The sequence below is a fragment of the Haliotis rubra genome, unplaced genomic scaffold, assembly GCF_003918875.1.
Source record: "Haliotis rubra isolate DU_JTF1 unplaced genomic scaffold, ASM391887v1 Scf34, whole genome shotgun sequence".
Classification (NCBI taxonomy): domain Eukaryota; kingdom Metazoa; phylum Mollusca; class Gastropoda; order Lepetellida; family Haliotidae; genus Haliotis; species Haliotis rubra.
Window position 1 is genome coordinate 3,151,898 of NW_025767013.1, and position 21,518 is coordinate 3,173,415.

General features: G+C 38.4%; 1 protein-coding gene across 1 annotated transcript in view; it reads right to left on the minus strand.

The window, feature by feature from the left end:
• LOC124284602 (C-myc promoter-binding protein-like) overlaps positions 1-21,518 on the minus strand; it is an 86,594-nt gene that overhangs the window by 42,364 nt on the left and 22,712 nt on the right. Inside the window, 3 exon segments of the mRNA XM_046720707.1 lie at positions 401-590; positions 6,600-6,899; positions 17,100-17,257. Coding sequence (XP_046576663.1) covers positions 401-590; positions 6,600-6,895 — 486 coding nt within the window. The 5' untranslated portion in view covers positions 6,896-6,899; positions 17,100-17,257.

Genomic DNA, 21,518 nt, shown 5'->3' on the forward strand with positions numbered 1-21,518 from the left:
AGAAACACCACCCATTCCACTTGGTTCTGACAAGAAAATGCTCTTAAGCATTATGGCCTGCTATCGTTATAGATCATAGAGAAGTAAACATTGGTTGTTTATGATAATGCTGGAGAAGTAACTATCTGGAAAAGAAATAACCCTATTTCACGGCAGTAAGTCTTCAAACATTCATGAATTAGTTACACACAAAAAACAGTTATCAATACTATCAAAGACTCATGCCAATTATCATTAATAATTCTTTGCATCGACAATACTTTTGATAATTGATCTTTCAGGTGCCACAATCAAGCATGCATATGAAACAATCAAAACTAAACAGTTACATATTGCAATTATAATATTACAGCTCAGTCTGGCATAATGTGAATGAATTCAGAATGAACAATGAACTAACCTTATTAATGAGGATGACACAAATATCCATGACGGCCAAGGTATCACTGGATGCAGCAATGGATGCTCGACGGAATGTGATGTACGTTCTGTTGTTGCTGCTGTTGTTGACATTGGCAGGGTGACCGAAGGCGGTCGTGTGGACAACCTCGCACCCTTGTAGAACCTTCTCCTTCCCTTCATACAGCACCCTGACAAAACAAAGTCACTTCCTCATTAGTCGGATAGTCATTTTAGTAGATAATATTTGGACTATATAAACACAATTTATGAATTTAGTGTTGGATAGTAATTCTTACAGGTTGAACATGACATGTGAGGTGAGGTGAGGTGAGGTGAGGCGAAATGTGTTTTAACGTCATACTTAAGAAAATATCGCTCACATGACGATGTGCATGTGTGCGTATGTGTGGCAGCTTGTACTAGCCCAGACTTAAGCTAGTTTTATAGTGCTTGCTCACTGAGATGCCATGCCGCAGTTAAGCATGAATACCCCACTCAGACACATTATACTGACTCCGAGCCGATCAGTCCTTATTTTACCCATTAATGTCGGGCGTCAGGCAGGGAACAACAAGTACCATATTCTAAAGTCTTTTGGTATAACGCGGCTGGGAATTAAACCCGTGACCTTCCACTCTGTGGGCAGAGCTTTCAACCACTCCACCACGGAGGCTGTTTTGAACAGGACATGTATTTCATTTATATTGGGAGGCAAACCCAAAGTGATATTGATCGTAGATGTTAATGACAATGGTGAAACCACCTGGTGCTGATGAAATGAAGAGGGTGATCTGAAGTTTGAAATTATACCCTCTCGAGCCTGTAACAGTTTAGTGACACAACTCTGAACAACCTATTGCATTGCCTTCACAGGCCAGCATGTCAAAGGCTCCGAGTATTGATAAATCGTGCATGAATAAACCTCCGATGTGACTTCACACCCTTAATTCATACATAAAAAACAGTAAACCAAAACAACAGAACTTAGTACATGAAGTTGACAACCCAAGCACTGCTTGGAATAACTAGCTTCTGAAATATTTTCATTTGAGGCAAACTGAAGCAAAAGCTTGTGCTTTTTTCTTACAGGTAAGTTACAAATACTGAATGCAAGCTTCATGGGATCAGAAGCTTTTGTTTATCAAAGCCTAGAGTACAATTATAGATGCCTCTAATGTACGAAGCCAGTAATTTTGCAGAATACTCATCTACCAAAAGTATGTCTGCCATATGCAAATGTCAATAAATGTTCAGAGTTCAGTGGGAAAATATCCAAAAACAAAAAACCTATTTCCATTTGTGCATTTATCCTTTGTTTACATTGGCTGCATGGCTCCAAATGCTGGCAGTAGCATATCAAAATGATTATAAAGAAAAATATGTTAAGTGGCATGCTTGCATTGGGCACTTCTGTTCTTACTTTAAAATAAGCGTGTTTGTCTATGAACAAGAGAAAAGTTTGGTCACATGAAAGACTAAGTGAGATCGTTTGTTGCTTAATTTTGCATTTAGCAGCATTTCTGCCTTATGATGGCTGAGTGTGGACCAGACAAGCCAGTGATCATCATCATCATCATAGGTGTGTTGAAGAGGGAATGAATGTTAAAGGAGTGAGGTGAGGTGAGGTGAAATTGGGTTTAACGACATACTTGAGAATATTTCGCTCATATGACGACGTGCATGCGTGTGTATGTGTATGTGCAGCTGCTTGTACTAGCCCAGACTTAAGCTGGTTTTATAGTGCTAGCCCACTGGGATACCATGCCGCAGTGAAGCATGAATACGCCACTCAGACACATTATACTGACTACGAGCCGACCAGTCCTTGTTGTACCCGTTAATGCCGAGAGCCAGGCAGGGACCAACAAGTACCATATTTTAACGTCTTTTGGTATGACGCGATCGGGGATCGAACCCATGACCTTCCGTTAAAGGAGTGACTAAAGTACACACAGTCAACTATATACAATGGGACAGGATTTGTTTGTTGTTTAATGCTATCTGACAGTGGTCTGCAAATAATTGAGACTGGAAAAGACAACCCTATGATAGACATCACAAGCATCGATGTACAAAATAGGTACATGATGGTATTGATCAACCAAGTCAGTGAGCTTGACCACCCGATAACATTGGTCACCTCTTACGACAAGCATGGGTTGTTGAAGATCAATTTTAACCAGGCTAATGGGGCAGGCAATCCATTTGTACAACTGTAAGTCATATCAATCAAGTTGGTATACAAACCATTTTAATCACACAAATAAGGTAACAATAAAATGTTGATTTTGACTATCAGGCACCTATACAAGCTCTCTCAATGAGAATGATTATACCCAGAGAAGTGATTGTTTTGAGTATATATGCCGACTGGAAATATGATGGCAACTCCTGAATACAAGGTCATATGTAAAACAAAAACAGAACTTATCACACCATATTTAATGTATGAACACTTCCGACCATCCAACCATTAACTTGGATAACTTATCATTTCAGATTAATATTCATTGCTACTTAACATTTGGCAATTATGGCCAAAAAAATAAAAGCAAATAATATCAGTAAAATACAAACTTATCTCTGTGTTAATGTCATAAAACAACCATACGAAGCTACAAAACCTCTTTGGGCTTTGACCTGTTCAGATGGTTGGAAATATTTTACCCCCACAGTTGTGATAATTAAATATATATTTTCCAAGGACACTGACTGGAACATTGGGTTCAAGATTTCCTCAAATTCAATACCGCAGCAGTCAGGGCATGTGGAAGATTCCCCCATATCACCACTCATGCAATGTGGGCTTCAAAGGCTCATTTCCATGGTTATTGAATTATCTCGGAAAACACAATACAGCTAGCAGGTTAATGGAGGTTGGCATGCAACAGTCTGATGCCTCACGCCTGTGAATCCCATCTCTCCTGCTTCTACCTTCCATGTTGCAAAATCTGATCATATTCTGGCAATTCTAAATCACCACAGCACCGATCTATCATGTCTGTTGAAGGTGGATTTAATCTGTCTCACAGTCCCTGAACCATATTTTTTTCAATTACTGTAATGGGAGGCCATAAATGAAGCAAGTTGAGATTTTCTCAGGTTCTGAAATTCCCATCTCACTAGGTTTCCTTTTCAATTTAAAAGGAGATGTTTGTTTTTTTCAAAGTTATATATTTTCAGAGACTAATGGTAAGTGAAAACAGGAGCTATATCACTGTTTACAGAATGTGAGAATCTGATAATGATTCCATAAGGAGTCAATCCCTTTGGGGGATGCTATTTTGGGAACATTATTCTGTATTCCTAGTCCCATCTAATTGGGCTTACTAAGTCATAGAAGACAGAAGCAATAGAACATGATGCCACAATTAGAATCTTAGCAAGTCTATGCTTTATCTATCTTTAAAATTATAAGTAGATTTTGAGCATATTGAAACTACTACAAGAGTGTTTATTAGATAACATTTATCTCACAGTCACAAGTCGAAAGTCGTGTATACAACTGCATGAGCACACTTATCTGTTTGTTTCTCTAATCTCGTACCATTTTATCAGTGAATCGATGCACATTTTGTCTACTCCCATGATTGAAGTGGTACATTAATAACACATTAGCATTGCTGTCATGACTGAGAATTTGGCTAACTGTTTAAATTTCATTCCTAGTTTGACCCTCAATAAAACAATTTCAGCCAGTTTCTGTGTACTGTCGAGGTGAGGATTGTACAAACTCAATATGACCAAATAACACTATTAAACCATAAAGCACAACAAACATAATTACAATCAAGGAAGTAGTCTCCATGATCTGACCATAGGTCATCATCATGGAGCAGCCCACAGCAGCTAACTCAAATGGGTTTCTAAACCATGTGTGGGGGTGGGTATTGCGGAGAATTTTCATGTTGCGATATATTGCAATGCAAAAGCATATATTGTGATGTGTATTGCAATATATTGCAAGAATTATTTTTTGGGAAAAACTACTATAACTCAAAACCCAACAAAATACCTTTAGAATGCTTGATAGGAATCCTTAACTTTCAAAAAAGCAAAAACCATGACAAAATAAAAGTGCCTAATATTGATTTGGCTCAAAATCAGAAACAAGGAAAGGAACAATTGGACAACAGAAATATCTGAAGATGTAGAATATTATTATTATTTTTCCTATTTTTTTAACAAAAACTACCGTTCGAGTTAATGCTTGATTTATAAAGCAAAACCCAACAAAATCATGTCTTGACCAGGTAATAAAAGTAACCATGACAAAATAAAAGTGTTATAATTTTGGCACAAATGAAACAAGGAAAGGAACAAGTAAAAACAGAAATATCCCAAGATTCAAGTGTTACAAAATTTTTGCAATGCATGTACTAATAATTCTGTGCAGTATTGATATCGTTTCCTCATGTCTGAACCGGTAAGTACCGAAATAAAAACATTATGATGAAACTATACTGAGCTACCCCTACAAAATATCTTGTTATTTGACATGAGTGGTGAGTGTTGTTTGCAGTCAGCATTATTACAACATGTGTTCAAGTTGGGGCCAATTGGGGATTACTATAAGAGAAGCAGTTCACACTATCAAGGAAGTATGACAAAATCAGGCAACCACACATTTTCAACAAGCATTGTCACTAAGGTGACATAATCCCCTGCCGCAAATTATCAAATCAAACATAAAAGTAATGAAAGTTTAAGATGAAGTTAAATGTCAACAAAAACATGACCAGTCAACCTCTCTTGATATCTTGCTCTTTAGTGGTTCAAACACACAAATATTTTCAAGACTGACTTTGACCGTGACATGAATGTCATAGTGTATGAAATTTGCAAAAATTGTACTAAAGAAATTGCTTATTGAAAAACATTCTATGAAGAAAATCCAGTGAATTTAGGTTAACATGCTGAAATCTTCAAAGTGTCGCCATGACCTTGAAAATTATGTGAAGGTCACCAAAATAGACTGGGCCCTGCGCCTTCCCTAGATAAAGCTTGGTGTTGAATATGAAGAAAATCTAGTGAACGGTTCTTGAGATATCTCGCTGACAAGAGTAAAACGCTAAAGTCCCCTTGTGACCTTGAAATGAAAGTCAAGGTCACCAAACCTGACTGGGACTTTTCTTATACTGTGATGAACTTAGGTACCAAATATGAAACGAATCTAGTTAATGGTTCTTAAGATATTCCAATTCTTGAGATGCAAGAGTGGATAAAGTCCCCTTGTGACGGGGCCTAATACTATATCCCGGCTTGAACGTACCAAAAGCGAATCTAGTTAATGGTTCTTAAGATAACAACGCTATCCTCATTGGAAACTGGGATCCTCTCCAAATTAGTGAGATAGTGAGCGTAGTTTTACGCCACTTTAAGCAATATTCCAGCAACATCATGGCGGGAACATCAGAAATGGGCTTCAAACATTGTACCCATGTGGGGAATCGAACCTGAGTCTTCGGCGTGATGAGCAAACGCTTTAACCACCAGGCTACACCAAAGCCCCCTCTCCAAATTAACAAGAGGTAGCTGTTCAACAGACCAACAAATCTTAATTAGAACGGTATTTGACTGAGAAACATACTTCCTGTTACTGCCATCAGTAACAAATTTGATTTCCCATTTATATATATTTCTAGCCCTATTTACACTGATCAAATTCAACACTGGATTGTATGATCATCTGATAGACCTGTTGATCTTAATGCCTAATCTTCAATCTTACCATTAACTGTAATAAATAACTGAATCACAACTTCCAAAGATGAAGTAAAAGAACTGTATAAACAGACACATTAAACATTAATGTGTCAACATGCCAGCACAATAATTCAAGATTAATGTCATATCCTCATACAGAACAAAATCAAATTATTGCATCCTAATGTTAGTTCAAGTTAAGCTAAACAAGATATCAGATTACATAAACTGAAATGTGATTAGACACAAGTGGATCAATGATAATTTGACTTCCAAATGTTCTTGACAAACAAGGCTTCATTGATTACAGCATGTTTATAAAGCGGTCAATCACAGACTACAATAATACGGAACAGGAAGGACCGGAAAATAACTATTGGGATATTTGCGTTATCAAATACAACCGGAGACACAGCACACACAAGAGTCTCTCTGAATTAAACAGAAACCCTTAGGGTTCCCATCTCCTACTGGTCAATGAACAGACTCACCCAAGGTCAGTTAAAGGTGGCTTCTCACGACTCCGCCTGTAGCAAAGGAACATTTCGTGGCAGCGTATAGAACCATGGTTGAGGTCAGCTGGTAAGCCAGACGGAGTCCTCTCAATGCAGGTGAATCCCTTAGGGACCTTTTCACCCAGACTGCGGTTGATGACTGCAATTTCAGTGATGGGGTCCTGTTTGAAGGAGGGTTTGATAGCCGCCTCGTTGGTGAATTCCTCCAAGGGGAGAGGATTGCTGGGGAGGCCGGCCACCACAAAGTAGTCCACCACCCTCTTTTCATCCATGGTTCTGGGAAAGAAAAGCATGTGAAAAATAAATAATCGCCGCAATTAAAAAAAAATTCACTACATCTTCCAAAAGACAGGATATGTACTAGAACATAACCTGAAACAAGAGTGAGTATGGGTTTTGGTTGTTTTGGGCCATATTCTAGCAATATGATGTCAGGGGACAGCAGAAATGGGCTTCACAAACTGTAGGGGAATCAACACAGGTATTCAGTATGACAAACAAATGTTTTGTCCACTAGCCCACCTCTGTGCTAATAACCTAAATGACTTGATCACTTTGAAATTGTTGCTTTTCAAGGATGCATGACATTAAAACTTTGGGGTTCGGTAACCGTCAAGCAAGGAGTTCTATCCTGACTTTGGCATTATTAGCTTTGTCTACTTAAAACAATCAGGATGACAGACATTGTGATGATCTGAACCCAAACATACCACTAATGATGGAAGCTGATGATCTGCACCCAAACATACCACTAATGATGGAAGCTGATGATCTGCACCCAAACATACCACTAATGATGGAAGCTGATGATCACACTAATGATGGAAGCTGATGATCTGCACCCAAACCTACCACTAAGCTGATGATCTGGAAGCTGATGATCTGCACCCAAACCTACCACTAATGATGCACCCAAACCTACCACTAATGCTGGATGATCTGCACCCAAACCTACCACTAATGATGGAAGCTGATGATCTGCACCCAAACATACCACTAATGATGGAAGCTGATGATCTGCACCCAAACATACCACTAATGATGGAAGCTGATGATCTGCACCCAAACATACCACTAATGATGGAAGCTGATGATCTGCACCCAAACATACCACTAACTGGAAGCTGATGATCTGACCACTAATGATGGAAGCTGATGATCTGCACCCAAACATACCACTAATGATGGAAGCTGATGATCTGCACCCAAACCTACCACTAATGATGGAAGCTGATGATCTGCACCCAAACATACCACTAATGATGGAAGCTGATGATCTGCACCCAAACCTACCACTAATGATGGAAGCTGATGATCTGCACCCAAACCTACCACTAATGATGGAAGCTGATGATCTGCACCCAAACATACCACTAATGATGGAAGCATATGACATTTTTGACAAACCAATGTCAAGTGCACAAAGGCTAGAGGAGGAAGGACATCAGGTGCTGCAGTGGACTAATTGGTTCTATTTCCATAACTTCCAAACAAAATACAAAAGATTAATCTTCAAATACATTTTGAGGGAATCAAAATGTCATCATATTCATCAAATGAAAATATTAGTTCCGTAATTTCAAAGCCACTCTCAATAAGGTTATGTATTTAAAAGTATTTTAAACTAACCACTGAAAATTTTATTGATGTAAGTTGACAGGATTTCCGTGCATGTTTCCGACAGATTCAATGAGGAAACAATTAGTCATTGAGTGCAGAAAGAAACAGCATACAAGTTGTCCTTCATTATTACCAAATTTAATAGATGACAAGAGGACACGTATTGAAATATTTGTCACCAGCTCCTGTATAAAGCACATCCCCATGTTATTAAAAAATAACATGGCAAAATAGCTCACCTGACAAAAGGATCTTCAAAGCAACATCAAAACACTGTTTGTGGTTTAACATGTTTAATGGAACACTTAGCAATATTCCAGCTATGTGGCAGCGGTTTGTAAATAATCTAGTGTGGACCAGACAATCCAGTGATTAACAGTATGAGCGTCGATCTATGCAGCTGACATATGATGACATGTGTCAACCAAGTCAGCAAGCCAGACGACCTCAACCCATGAGTCGCCTCTTACAAGCATGTGGTGCTGAAGAATTCACATATTTTCATGGGTGATCTCAACACTGACAGTTCATACTATTACTAAAGGGAAGGAAGATGAAGTCTTGCTTTGATGCTGGTTGAATAACCCATCTTGTGAAAGGATGTTGTGATTAGACTTAAAAATAGCATGTACCCACCAACAGCGAATCATGTGTAAGCCTCAGTCATGTATAACCTCATACACAAAAGAAACACCTTATCTGATGCATACGGATTTGTTGAACACACGCGACCTTCCACAAGGTTTTGTTAGACTCAGTATAGCAGTGTAACAAGTAATACTGAACCTAAGTTTACTTAGACTGACACATGATGAAACAATGCAATACATATTACAATGCTTCAATGCTGCAATACAATGCTTTCACAGCATCAAAACAATAACTGGATAATTGTGCAACAAGTTGAATACAAACTGAATCTTCAATGAAAATAAAACAATAGACCTTTCTTTAACCCATGATTCAGATGCAGAACCTGTGGAAAATAGTCTGATTCTTTTAGGGCCATGCCATTACAGTAAAGACAGGGGGGGGGAAGAGTAGAGAGAAAAATTAATAATGGTTCAATGACTGTTAGACCAATAGCCCCTGAATATCAACAGGCATGATTCATTGCCACTATCAGAACCAGGCCATTAAACATTGAGACATAAGTACATAAAACCACTGAACACATTTGATTTGAGCCAGATAAGTACTTAACAAGTTTCAGGTCAGGGCTTCAGTAACGTCCTCTTTATAATAGCTCTTTGCAGTTATGTGTGAACTTAATGCTTCTACACTTCCTGATGTTTTGTCCAACTTATTGCTCAAATGTTCATAATGCTCTCATGATTAAGTTGCACACATCACTGGGCATATTGCATATTTGTTTAGCAAGTCAGAGACGGCTCTTTGTAAGTTACAATGTTAATCTTGGCTTAATCCTAGCATATGATGCAGCACTCTTTGTCTTGAAACAATTTCAACCAACAAAGTGTAGTAACAGCTTTTCCTTCCTTTCCAGAGAGCTGATGTTTGCTGTAAATCCACGATAAATAGTTACTTAAATTCCCAATATGGGCTTCAACATTTCCCAATAGTACTGTTACTTGCATCCCAAATACACTTCAAAATGTTTGTGTGGTGAATTTCAATAAATAAACCCATCGGCCAAGAAAAACATTAAGAAAATTGGTCATTAGCTCACAAATATGTGGAAATAACCCCACAAGTTCCATCATCAGGTAATCATGAAAAGGTAGCCTGTTAAAGCCATGCCTAATTCTTTTTCTGTTTGTTTTTATGAACACAAAATAAAGCTTGTTTTATAGCCCATAAAATGCCACAGATTCTACAGGTTCTACACTGAGTGTACTATCACATAAATGCAATATACAAACTATAGCACTATACACTGAGCCTACCAGCACATAAATGCACTATACACACTAGAGTGGGATACACTGTTATACACTGAGCATACCAGCACATAAATGCACTAAACAAACTATAGTGCTATACACTGTTATACACTGAGCCTACCATCACATAAATGCACTATACAAACTATAGCGCTATACACTGTTATACACTGAGCCCACAATCACATAAATGCACTATACAAACTATAGTGCTATACACTGTTATACACTGAGCCTACCATCACATAAATGCACTATACAAACTATAGTGCTATACACTGTTATACACTGAGCCTACCATCACATAAATGCACTATACAAACTATAGGGCTATACACTGTTATACACTGAGCCTACCATCACATAAATGCACTATACAAACTATAGCGCTATACACTGTTATACACTGAGCCTACCATCACATAAATGCACTAAACAAACTATAGTGCTATACACTGTTATACACTGAGCCTACACATAAATGCACATAACTATGCTATACACTGTTATACACTGAGCCTACCATCACATAAATGCACTAAACAAACTATAGTGCTATACACTGTTATACACTGAGCCTACCATCACATAAATGCACTTTACAAACTATAGTGCTATACACTGTTATACACTGAGCCTACAATCACATAAATGCACTATACAAACTATAGTGCTATACACTGTTATACACTGAGCCTACAATCACATAAATGCACTATACAAACTATAGTGCTATATACACTATAGCCTACCATGTTATACACTGAGCCTACCATCACATAAATGCACTATACAAACTATAGTGCTATACACTGTTATACACTGAGCCTACCATCACATAAATGCACTATACAAACTATAGCGCTATACACTGTTATACACTGAGCCCACAATCACATACATACATTATAATGTCACTCTAAAATCACAATGATGAATTATGAAATTCAAACCCACTATCAAGGAAGCACTTCAGCTGAAATGATTTGCAGTGAATTGAACAACTGCTCCCAAAATCTACCGTGACATGGAAAGCATTTCAATGGGATCATTGAGTAGTTGTGGTAACTGTTGAGCAGTGAACATGAAGTCTAAAGGTCATTTGGACAGCCATTAGCCGACACAGTGGCAGCGCTAGGTATGGTGTTGCATTTCTGGCATAACAGTTGTCAGGAAACTCAACTAAAGCTGACGTTTTTCCTTCTCATCACAGTTATTGCTACATTTTCATGACAAATTTAGACTTTCAAACCACAAATATATTTTGAAAAATGTTTAGTCCTTGTGAATGATGGGCACTTTTTCCATAAACAAAGTATTTGAGAGATGAATTGTGTAACAGGAAGTGAGTGAGAGGTTTAGTTTTACACCAATATTCCAGCAATATTACGGCGGGGGACACCAGAAATGGGCTTCACACATTGTGCCCATGTGGGGAATTGAACCCGGGTCCTTGGCGTGAGGAGCCAACGCCTTAACCACTAGGCTACCCTACTGCCCCCTAACAGGAAGTGATGATCATGATCTACACAACTGAGATACCTTGACATGGATCAATCTATTTACTGAGTCTGAAAACGTGATCTTCTTAGTTGCCACTTCGGCAAGAATGGGTTGCTGAAGATCACCCAGATCTTCGGGGGTTTGTTTGAATGACTTGATACAGATGTCTCCTCAGCTTCAGGGGCGGTGGGGTAGCCCTAATGGCTAAAGCGCCCGCTTGTCACACCGAAGACCACTGGGTTCGATTCCCCACATGGGCACAATGTGTGAAGCCCATTTCTGGTGTAATATTACTGGAATATTGCTAAAAACTGCGCAAGACCACACTCACTCACTCTCACTTCAGCTTCAAGTGCTACATCATTGAAGACAATATGAAAAGGAAACATAGCAGAATCAATCTGAGGCAAATAGAAAGAAAGTAATCTATCCAGCTAGGTTCAACAATAATTTCACACTGTTAGCAATCCACCTGGGTCCTACAATAAATTCCAACAATAATCTCACCCTGTTAGCAATCCATCTGGGTCCAACAATAATCCTTAACAATAATCTCACACACTTAGCAATCCACCTGATCGGACAATAATCTCCAACAATAATCTCACACTGTTAGCAATCCACCTGGGTCCAATAATAATCTCGAACAATAATCTCACACTCTTAGCACTCCACCTGGGTCCAAAAATATTCCCCAACAATAATCTCACACTGTTAGCAATCCACCTGGGTCCTACAATAAATTCCAACAATAATCTCACCTGAGTCGAGCAATCCACCTGGGTCAAACAATAATCTCACACTGTCAGCAATCCACCTGGGTCAAACAATAATCTCACACTGTTAGCAATCCACCTGGGTCAAACAATAATCTCACACTGTCAGCAATCCACCTAGGTCAAACAATAATCTTGAACAATAATCTCACACTGTTAGGAATTTTCTCTTACACATATGAGAGATCATTTTAAACCACAATGTCAAAGCAAATTTGAGGCTATAAATCACTTACGTCTTAGTCATATAATCATTTAACCATGATAAACGATACTAACACCCAGTAATCTTGCTAAGCAACCTTTTATCCTTGTGCTACAGAATGAAGACAACACACTGTAGCAGGAATGTATTCAAACAGATCAGGATCAGAAAAAGCAAAGTCACTGGGCCTAATGCATATATTAGTCACAGCTTTTGGGTGACTCAGTGACCAACAAATATATAGTCTTGAAACAAAAATCTACAAGATCTTAAACAGTAACAAGTCATATGCTGACACTAGTGAAACAAAATGTATCACACGTACCTGGAACGTCTCAAAGAGTCACATGTAACTTCAAAGACTGACTTTGTGAAAATGGCACCTATTATAAAATCAAGTCTAATTTTCCAAGAGTGATGACAAATGTTTTAGTTCAGGTGAATTATACATAGCCATATCCAAGTGAAACAGTCATAGGTAAGATCCAAATATCGGCAGACGTCAACTTTGAAAAAAACCCAGGGGCATGTAACATTTCCAAATGGGAATCCATACAAATTTCTCAAAGCAAACAATCTACAGCATGTATTTAGTTAGCCTACATTAAGCAGTGTAATAAGCATGTGATGTTGCACTGTGGTGGGACACCAGGTAATGGCTTCACACATTGTACCCATATAAGGGAATCAAACCCAGCCTTTTGGCATGATGAGTGAATGCTTTGAACACCTGAGGTTACTCCACTGCCCCAGCCTTTATGAGGACAGAGTGAGCGGGTGAGCGAGATTGGTTTTACACCGTTTTTAGCAATATTCCAGCAATATCATGGCAGGGGACACCAGACATGGGCTTCACACATTGAATCGGGACTCGAACCTGGGTCTTCAGTGTGACAAGCAAACACATTAACCACTAGGCTACCCCACCGTCCCTTATGAGGACATAACGCCACGGAGGTAAATACCACCACCTGCCACAGCTGACCTTACTCACGTTGCTGTATTCACAATCAGCTTTTGACAGACTTCCAGGTGACTCATCATGCTTGGCAAAAGTTATTTACTATAATTTTCATGTTTCGCTGTGAGAGTCAATAACTCATCAGTGTACCGAAAGTTTGGTTGATAATGATTCTGTCTGTTTTTTTGCTTTCCTTAAATGTATTACCTTGTTTACAATGAACAAGTGATATAAATATCCAGTCTGCATCCTCTACTGATTTGCATGAAACCTTTAAACAGTGATTGAGTGATTGAGTGAGTGAGTGATGCAGGATTGAAAGATTCCATTTTTGAAACAATGTACTTGTTTGTCAAAGAAGACATGTATCAAGCCAATCCTGTCCAAATAATGGAACACATGAAAGTACAAGTGTTCCTTTATTCTTTTCCAGGTTTCTTCATAAGGTATGTTAACTGCACTGTGAATGAAATTCTGGAAATAGATAAAGGAACACTTGTACTTTCATGTGTTCCCTTATTTGTTTCTATGAGTATATAAATATTATACTGTATACATATCACAATAATGCAAGATGATATGCTACAGTGTACACTATCATGACACACAGGTCATGTATCATGATACACATAGTTATATCAAACTACAAGGGTGAGTGAGTTGGGTTTTTTGAGTGAGTGAGTGAGTTCAGTTTTATGCCACACTCAGCAATATTCCAGCAATATGGTGGCGGTCTTCTAACCCAGATCTTATGCCATTTACAGCAATATTAACATCATGACGGAGGACACCAGGTATGAAATGCAGTCACAACAAAGATGTACTTGTATCCAGTGTGCGAAATAGCCACTGGCCTGCTGGTCCGTGGCTAGTAAAAATCCAGTTGGGCCAGTAGATATCCACAGTCACTGGCCCGACTGGCTGGTGTATTTTCATGGGTTCATGCCGTAAATATATCAGTCTCTTCGACTTCTTAAGCTATAATACACTTTTAAATCATGCAAGATTATGGCCTGATAAAAATGTTCATCATATTAGCCTGTGTCTACATTCATATTTCGGGCTAGTGAATTAATTTGTGGGCTAGTGAATTAATTTGTGGGCTAGTAACTTTCAGGCATAGCTAGCCCAACTGACTTACGAAATTTGGAAACTATTTCGCACACTGCTTGTATCTATCATGCCTTATTTCAGTGAAACAATTCTGCACTCTGAGGTAATACAGTGATAATATCTGTATGCTGCTGAATTGGAAACTGCCACATCAAGGCCCCTCAGTACCTTCTGTATGTCTTTAATGCGTAACTGTATTTATACATTCGTTTGATGTGTCAAAGCATTTGTGACATGAAAACGTCGCAAACACGCTGCACAAAATTTATCAGGAACCTCAGGCTCCTGTGCTTCAAAGGCAGTGATGTGATTTGCTTTAACTTCTTTATCATATCACCCTGATCACTGCAGATAAATCTCCAGTAAAGAAAGGGTAAAAAATATAAGAGCAGACAGTGGTGAGGATTGGGGTAATACTTGTCTTCTTTGACAAACAGCAGCAACCAAGTGCACTGTAATCAATAATAAAACAAGCAAAAGTCCTTGTAGCGATGACCATCTGTGTTCTACCTACAAAGACCTTGCCAGATACTGGCTCCCAACAAAATCAATAAGTACATACTCCCTACAGCCTCAACAACATCCCGTATTTAACTCACACAAATACAGACTTATTCAGCACCTTGGAAAATCTATTTTGTTCATCAAAAGAGTCCAGCATTAACAACACGACATAGTAAGTGCTGATCGCTACTTTTATGCTGTCTTTCTGAAAACCTTTCAGAGAGTGCATGGTGTTTTACGCCGCAGTCGATAACAATCAAACAACATAACATTGGCCTGAAAATCATTAAGTCTCTTCAAGACAAAACAGTGACTGTAAGCATAAGAATTATTCTTAACTCTTGGGTCACAATGACATTATCCAACTCATAAAGCTTGATCACAAATATCCAATTCACTTTAGTGGGTTCTTACATGGGGTGAGATGAAATAGAGCTTAACACTAGGGATGTCACAATACATGTTTCATGAATCGATATGTATCACGATACCCATGTCACGATTCGATACGTATCGCGATACCTATTTTCGCTTCATTATTGCGTAAATTTAGTTACATTTTAACATTTCATATTTTATTATTGTCCATGAAAAGATCAACATTTTTTATTCTCCGAGATTAAAAAGTTTCCCATCTTTGTGCATGATAAATAATCATTTATAACTCTTTATAACATCCAAACACATGATACAATTGCAAAATGTAAATGATACATACACATATTTAAACCTATACTTTCAAAACTAAATATTGATACAGTTTAGAATGTATCGATAATTGTATCGTCTTAGAAAAGGTATCGATGCATTGATATATTGTGGCATCCCTACTTAACACTGCATTTAAGATTATTGCCCTTAATGCAGTGATGTACTTTACGATGTAATGCTTATTTTACACACAGGTCAGTTGTACCAGATGGTACTAATGCCACTTTTATAGTGCTAGCCACTGATATACCATGCCATGGTTAACATTCACACCCAACTCACACATTATAAGGCCTAAAAAAAAAAGCTTGTGGTTCCGATTTCCCGACCGACCCTAAATATTCCCGTCGAGCCTAACAATTTTACTCACCACATAATAAATTAAATTTATTTTCTGACACATGACCATGATGAGTAATGTAAAAATATTTTGCAAAAAACCCCAAAACCTACCTACCTACCCTAGTTCTGAAATGTAGGAAATCGGAACCATAACATTTATTTTTTGGGGCCTAATGACTCTAAGCCGACAAGTGCCTGTTTTATCCCCTCAATGCTGAGCACCTGGCAGGGAACCGGAAGCCACAAGTATGAGAGGCTGTAAATTCATTTTTCACACCAACTAATAGCAGTCAATCCACTTAGCAAATACTTTCAATGCAAAAACTGACTATGACGTATTGACATGGTTTCATATGATAAGGCCACTATCAGCAATACTGCATCAATCATACCTGGTACAAGGGTGGGGAATGAAACTTGGGTGTTTGGTGTGGCAGGTGCTTCAACCACTCTGCTACTACAACACCCTGTATTATGGATGACATGGAAGAAGACTGACATGATGATGATTGTGAAGTTTCTGTTATTATTCAGTCTGCAAATTCATCCACTAGGTCGACCCACAAGATAAATCTGTGGGATCATGTAAGCTCAGCTAAACATAGTCCTAATATTTACAATAATTGATTCTATAAGAATGCTCAAAGCCATGATTCAGCCTCAATTGTTTTTGATCTATGGCATATTTTTTTCACATAAATTCAACACATTCAAGGGGTACATTAACAGCTTTGCGTTCAGAACTTCTAACTATAAGAGTGCTTGAGAATCTCAAAGAGAGAAAGCAATTACTTGGACTCATGCATTATACCACAAGCAGGAAACGATTTCACTTACAATTTTGAATGTTCCTGGTGAAAGGGTATTCCTTGATTTAGTTGGACTTGAAGCAGTGGTTTATGTAGCACCACATGTTTATATGCTCCCTTGCATCATCACTTGAGAATATGGCTCACACAGTAACAATATCAGCATGGCTGCTTCTCTGGGACAACCTGGAAACAAAGAAAATATTTTATCATTTCAGGGCAAAAAGTAAACATATTTCCATGAGTTTGTCTATCCTGCTGAGCACATAGTACAGCAGTGGTTATCATTGTGAAGGAATCTTTTAACATAAAAGGTCTCATTGAGGCAGTGCAGGGGAAAATACAGCATTAATCTTTTAGTTTGGTGCAGGATGTTTACAAAGATGATGTTGATGTAGACACTCTGCACATTAGCCTGACTGACAAAAACCATCATTTATGCTGGGACAGAGTTGCCAGACAAAACGCACATAGAATGTGAAATTATTCAATACTTTTAAGATGAAACAGTTGGTAATAAATGGTTGAAACAAGGTAAAAGAGAGTGAGTGGGTTTAGTTTTACGCAGCACTCAGCAATATTCTACTTCTAGCAATATGGCAGCGGTCTGTAAATAATCGAGAGACTGGACAAGACAATCGAGTGATCAACAGCACAAGCATTGATCTACGCAATTGGGATACAATGACGGGTCAAACAAGTCAGCAAGTCTGACCACCCGACCCCATTAGTCACCACCTAAGACAAGCATGGGTTACTGGAGATCAATTCTAACAATTACATACATAAAACAACTGAAACAAATAAAACCTCGCATGCTATGAAACAACCAACGGGCAGGATGGTAGTGTTATACAACAAAGTCCAATATCTAAAGAGCTATTAATTTTGGTAAATTAACGTTAACAAAACTTCCTTGAAGTGGCATTTAGAAGCTTGTATGATGAAGAGGAACACTTTTTATGGATAGACAACTTCTTTGTTGCAGTAGATGCGACATTTCGGTGTAGATCCTAACACCATTTACCGAAACGTCGCATCTACTGCATCAAAGAAGTTGTCTACCCATAAATAGTGTTCCACTTCGTTAACAAGTCGGATTGTTTCACTCATAACCGTGACTTTGACCTACCTGGCACTCAAAATGAACTCATTTCTACAGATGCATCTTTACTGAGACATTTTGGTTCACTTTGTTCAACAACCATAAAAACACAAATTCCAAACCAGTTTGATCCAGAATCGTCAACTTTTGACCTATTTTGTTATTGATCAATCTGACACTTTCACAGGCACATCACTGATGAGCTAATGACCACAAAAAATAACCTATTCAATGATCTAGCAATGTTGTGAAAATAAACTGAAGTGGAAACTAGATAAACATATATAATTTACTTCTGGCTGGTAAGATAATGAAGCAGATGTTTATGAGTTACTGCATCACTGAACACAAGCTAACTACATGGGCAATCAATTCCAAATATTCCAACAGAATAACTTCGACCATACAGGTCTAACAGTCCTGTATGACCTGAGATGTCACAGAGACAAATGGCACTGCGACTTCAAACACAAGTACCAAGTCAAAGTGCAGTCAATTCCTTCTGGCCCATTAAGATCAACCGATGCGAGGATTTATACGAGAGTGTGAGAGAAGAGGAGGAAGGGAGAAGACGAAAAGAGGGGGAAGAGAGAAGACGAGGGGGAAGAGAGAAGACGAGGGGACAGAGAGGGGAGGGGGGAAAAGAAAGAAAAGGAAGAGAAGAGAAAGGGAAGAGATAGAGAGAGAAGGGGAGGGGGGTGGAGAGAAAGAGAAGTCATTCATGATACAGTACCATTATCAGGAAGTAATCTATGGAGGTAATGATGCCATTTTACAACATAAATTCTATCAAATACTGCATGACTGTACTTGGCCAAGACTGCTTTTATTCCTTTTATTCATTGACACGTGTCATAGCTGTATACTGCCAGATGTCTCCAGTCATTAGCATACCGTTAACACTACCAGTCGTACTGGCCAACATGACATATCATCAATATACACCGTATCCGCAGCAACAGGCAGCCTCATGCATACATAATTATACCATGTGTAGCCAACCAGTAGCATGGATTTACCTGGTAGATTGTAGCATTTTAATAAGATTCTCTGTAAGTCATATACAACATGTTCCTACGTACACAAGTTCAAGCTGTTTCAATACTCACGACATGGTCATGATCTGTGTCTCAAGGGAAAATTAACATTATCTGTACTCACTCAAATTAAATATGGATACACTGAAGAATGCTTGATTCTCATGAGACTCATGAAAATGATCCAGTTGGAAACATTAATCATCCAGTAGCATGTTATGTACCTAGCTTTTTACTTCCTTGTTCAGTTCTTCTTGTTTACATAAATATTGTGCATTTTTGACAAATGTTAACGAGATGATAAACCACATTAAACATCATGTGAAAGTCCAATGGGTTTGTAATACAGAATATATTACCATAATTTTATGAGATGATACAGCTGGTAATGTTGAGGTAATGTTGCACATATAAGGTGAGGTGAAATTAGGAGATACACATCATGTGTTGACCAGTTTCCAGGTGTTATTGAGTATTTGAAGCACGGGAATTCATTTGGAACCGATGGCGTCAGCCGTAGGTTTCAAATGAAATATTCCCGTGCTTCAAATACTCAATAACACCCAGAAATTGGCCAACACATGATGTTTATCGACATTGTAAACACAAAAGTAAACCAAAAGCTCCACACACGTTTTTGTGTCTGCACTCATTGACATAGAGTACGGGTACAGAAGTGCAACGTCATCAGCCAGGCGTTTCGGCTGTCTCCCATGGTAGCATCTGGAACTGCTCATTTGTGACGTCATTCGGACTTTACGTCACAATAAGATTTGAATGACGTCATCTCAGCTGACAACGTAACAATACAATGGTGTGAGCGATGTTTGTATGTATTAATACGCAGCGAATTTCCGGGAATCGAATACCATTTGATCACGTTTTTGAACCAATCAGATTATAGAACACAGTTATTTTTGGTTTACAATGTGGTTTAACGTCGTACTTAAGAATATTTTGCTCATGTGCATGCATGTGTATGTGTGGCTGCTTGTACTAGCCCAGACTTCAGCTGGTTTTATAGTGCTTGCTCACTTATGAAGAAATCATGCGCAGTTAAACATGAATACTCCCACTCAAAACACATTATACTGACTCGAGTCGACCAGTCTTTGTTATATACATTAATGCCGAGCGCCAGGAAGGGACCAACAAGTACCATATTTTAACGTGTTGCACATATAATCCAGTAGCATGTTACTCTGTTGCGTGTTTTACTTGCATGTTTGTGTTTTAAGTAAACACTGTGAATTTGGGCAAACACTAAAAACAGACTGATGTATCAAATGAAAATTTTGGTGAAAGTCTGGTGGGATCTGAATGTAGCATTTATTATCATAATAAAGAGGATTCTTTGTATATAAAACATCCTGGAATGTCAACACAGTACAGGATACACCCAAGTCGGTGTTTACCTCTTTCATTAGACTTGCGGAAGTCTCTGAGGTCATTGTTAATAGTTTAAATGATAATTTCTTTAAAAAAATATTAATAACAGCCTTGGGTTTACTGTCCGCTTATCTGGACTTGCCTCTTTAAAGGATAGAATTACTATACATAACACTCTAAACAGCCTTGGAGCAAGGCTACATTTTCATGTAAGTAATGAGCACAGCTGCTAAGGAGCTGCCGGAGTAGTGAAGCCAGTTTCCATGCACACTGCATTCCCTTAGACAAAATGAACTAACAATGCAGATCCTGGCATGATTAAGGGCACTTAGTCTCTGAATATATATAAATTTGATAGTATCAAATAAACCCATATAAATTGAAAAGAAGCCCCAGTGAGATAGGAAATCTAGACTTGCTTCATTCAGGGCTTTACCACTGCAGGGAGGGCTAGGCAGTAGGGAAAATAATGTGGTTCAAGGACTGTGAGACAGTCTAGATTAAAGGATGCAACTCTCAAGTGATACTACATTCAATGCTATAAATGTTTTCTGTACAATTATTTGCCGCAGATTTTGGCTGAATATCGCCGTGAGTGGAAGTAGAAAATAGATGCTATGATAGAAGGAGCTGAACTGATCCAATCATCCAATCAGTGGATACCATGCTCCAATTACAGAGGAACTGGGTTACTGTCGTCATCTAGGTCCTAATATTTCGCTAATACACAATGGATCAGAGTGACTCACTCCCCAGATCTGAACACAACAAACAGGCCCCCAGGTTTCTATTCAGGGTATTTAGCTGTATCAACATGCACTGAGACATATTTGTCAATCTAACTGTCCAACAAAAGGAGCAGGGCTTTCTGAGTATTCTGTTGGTGTACTGATTCACTACCATGTTCACACCTTAT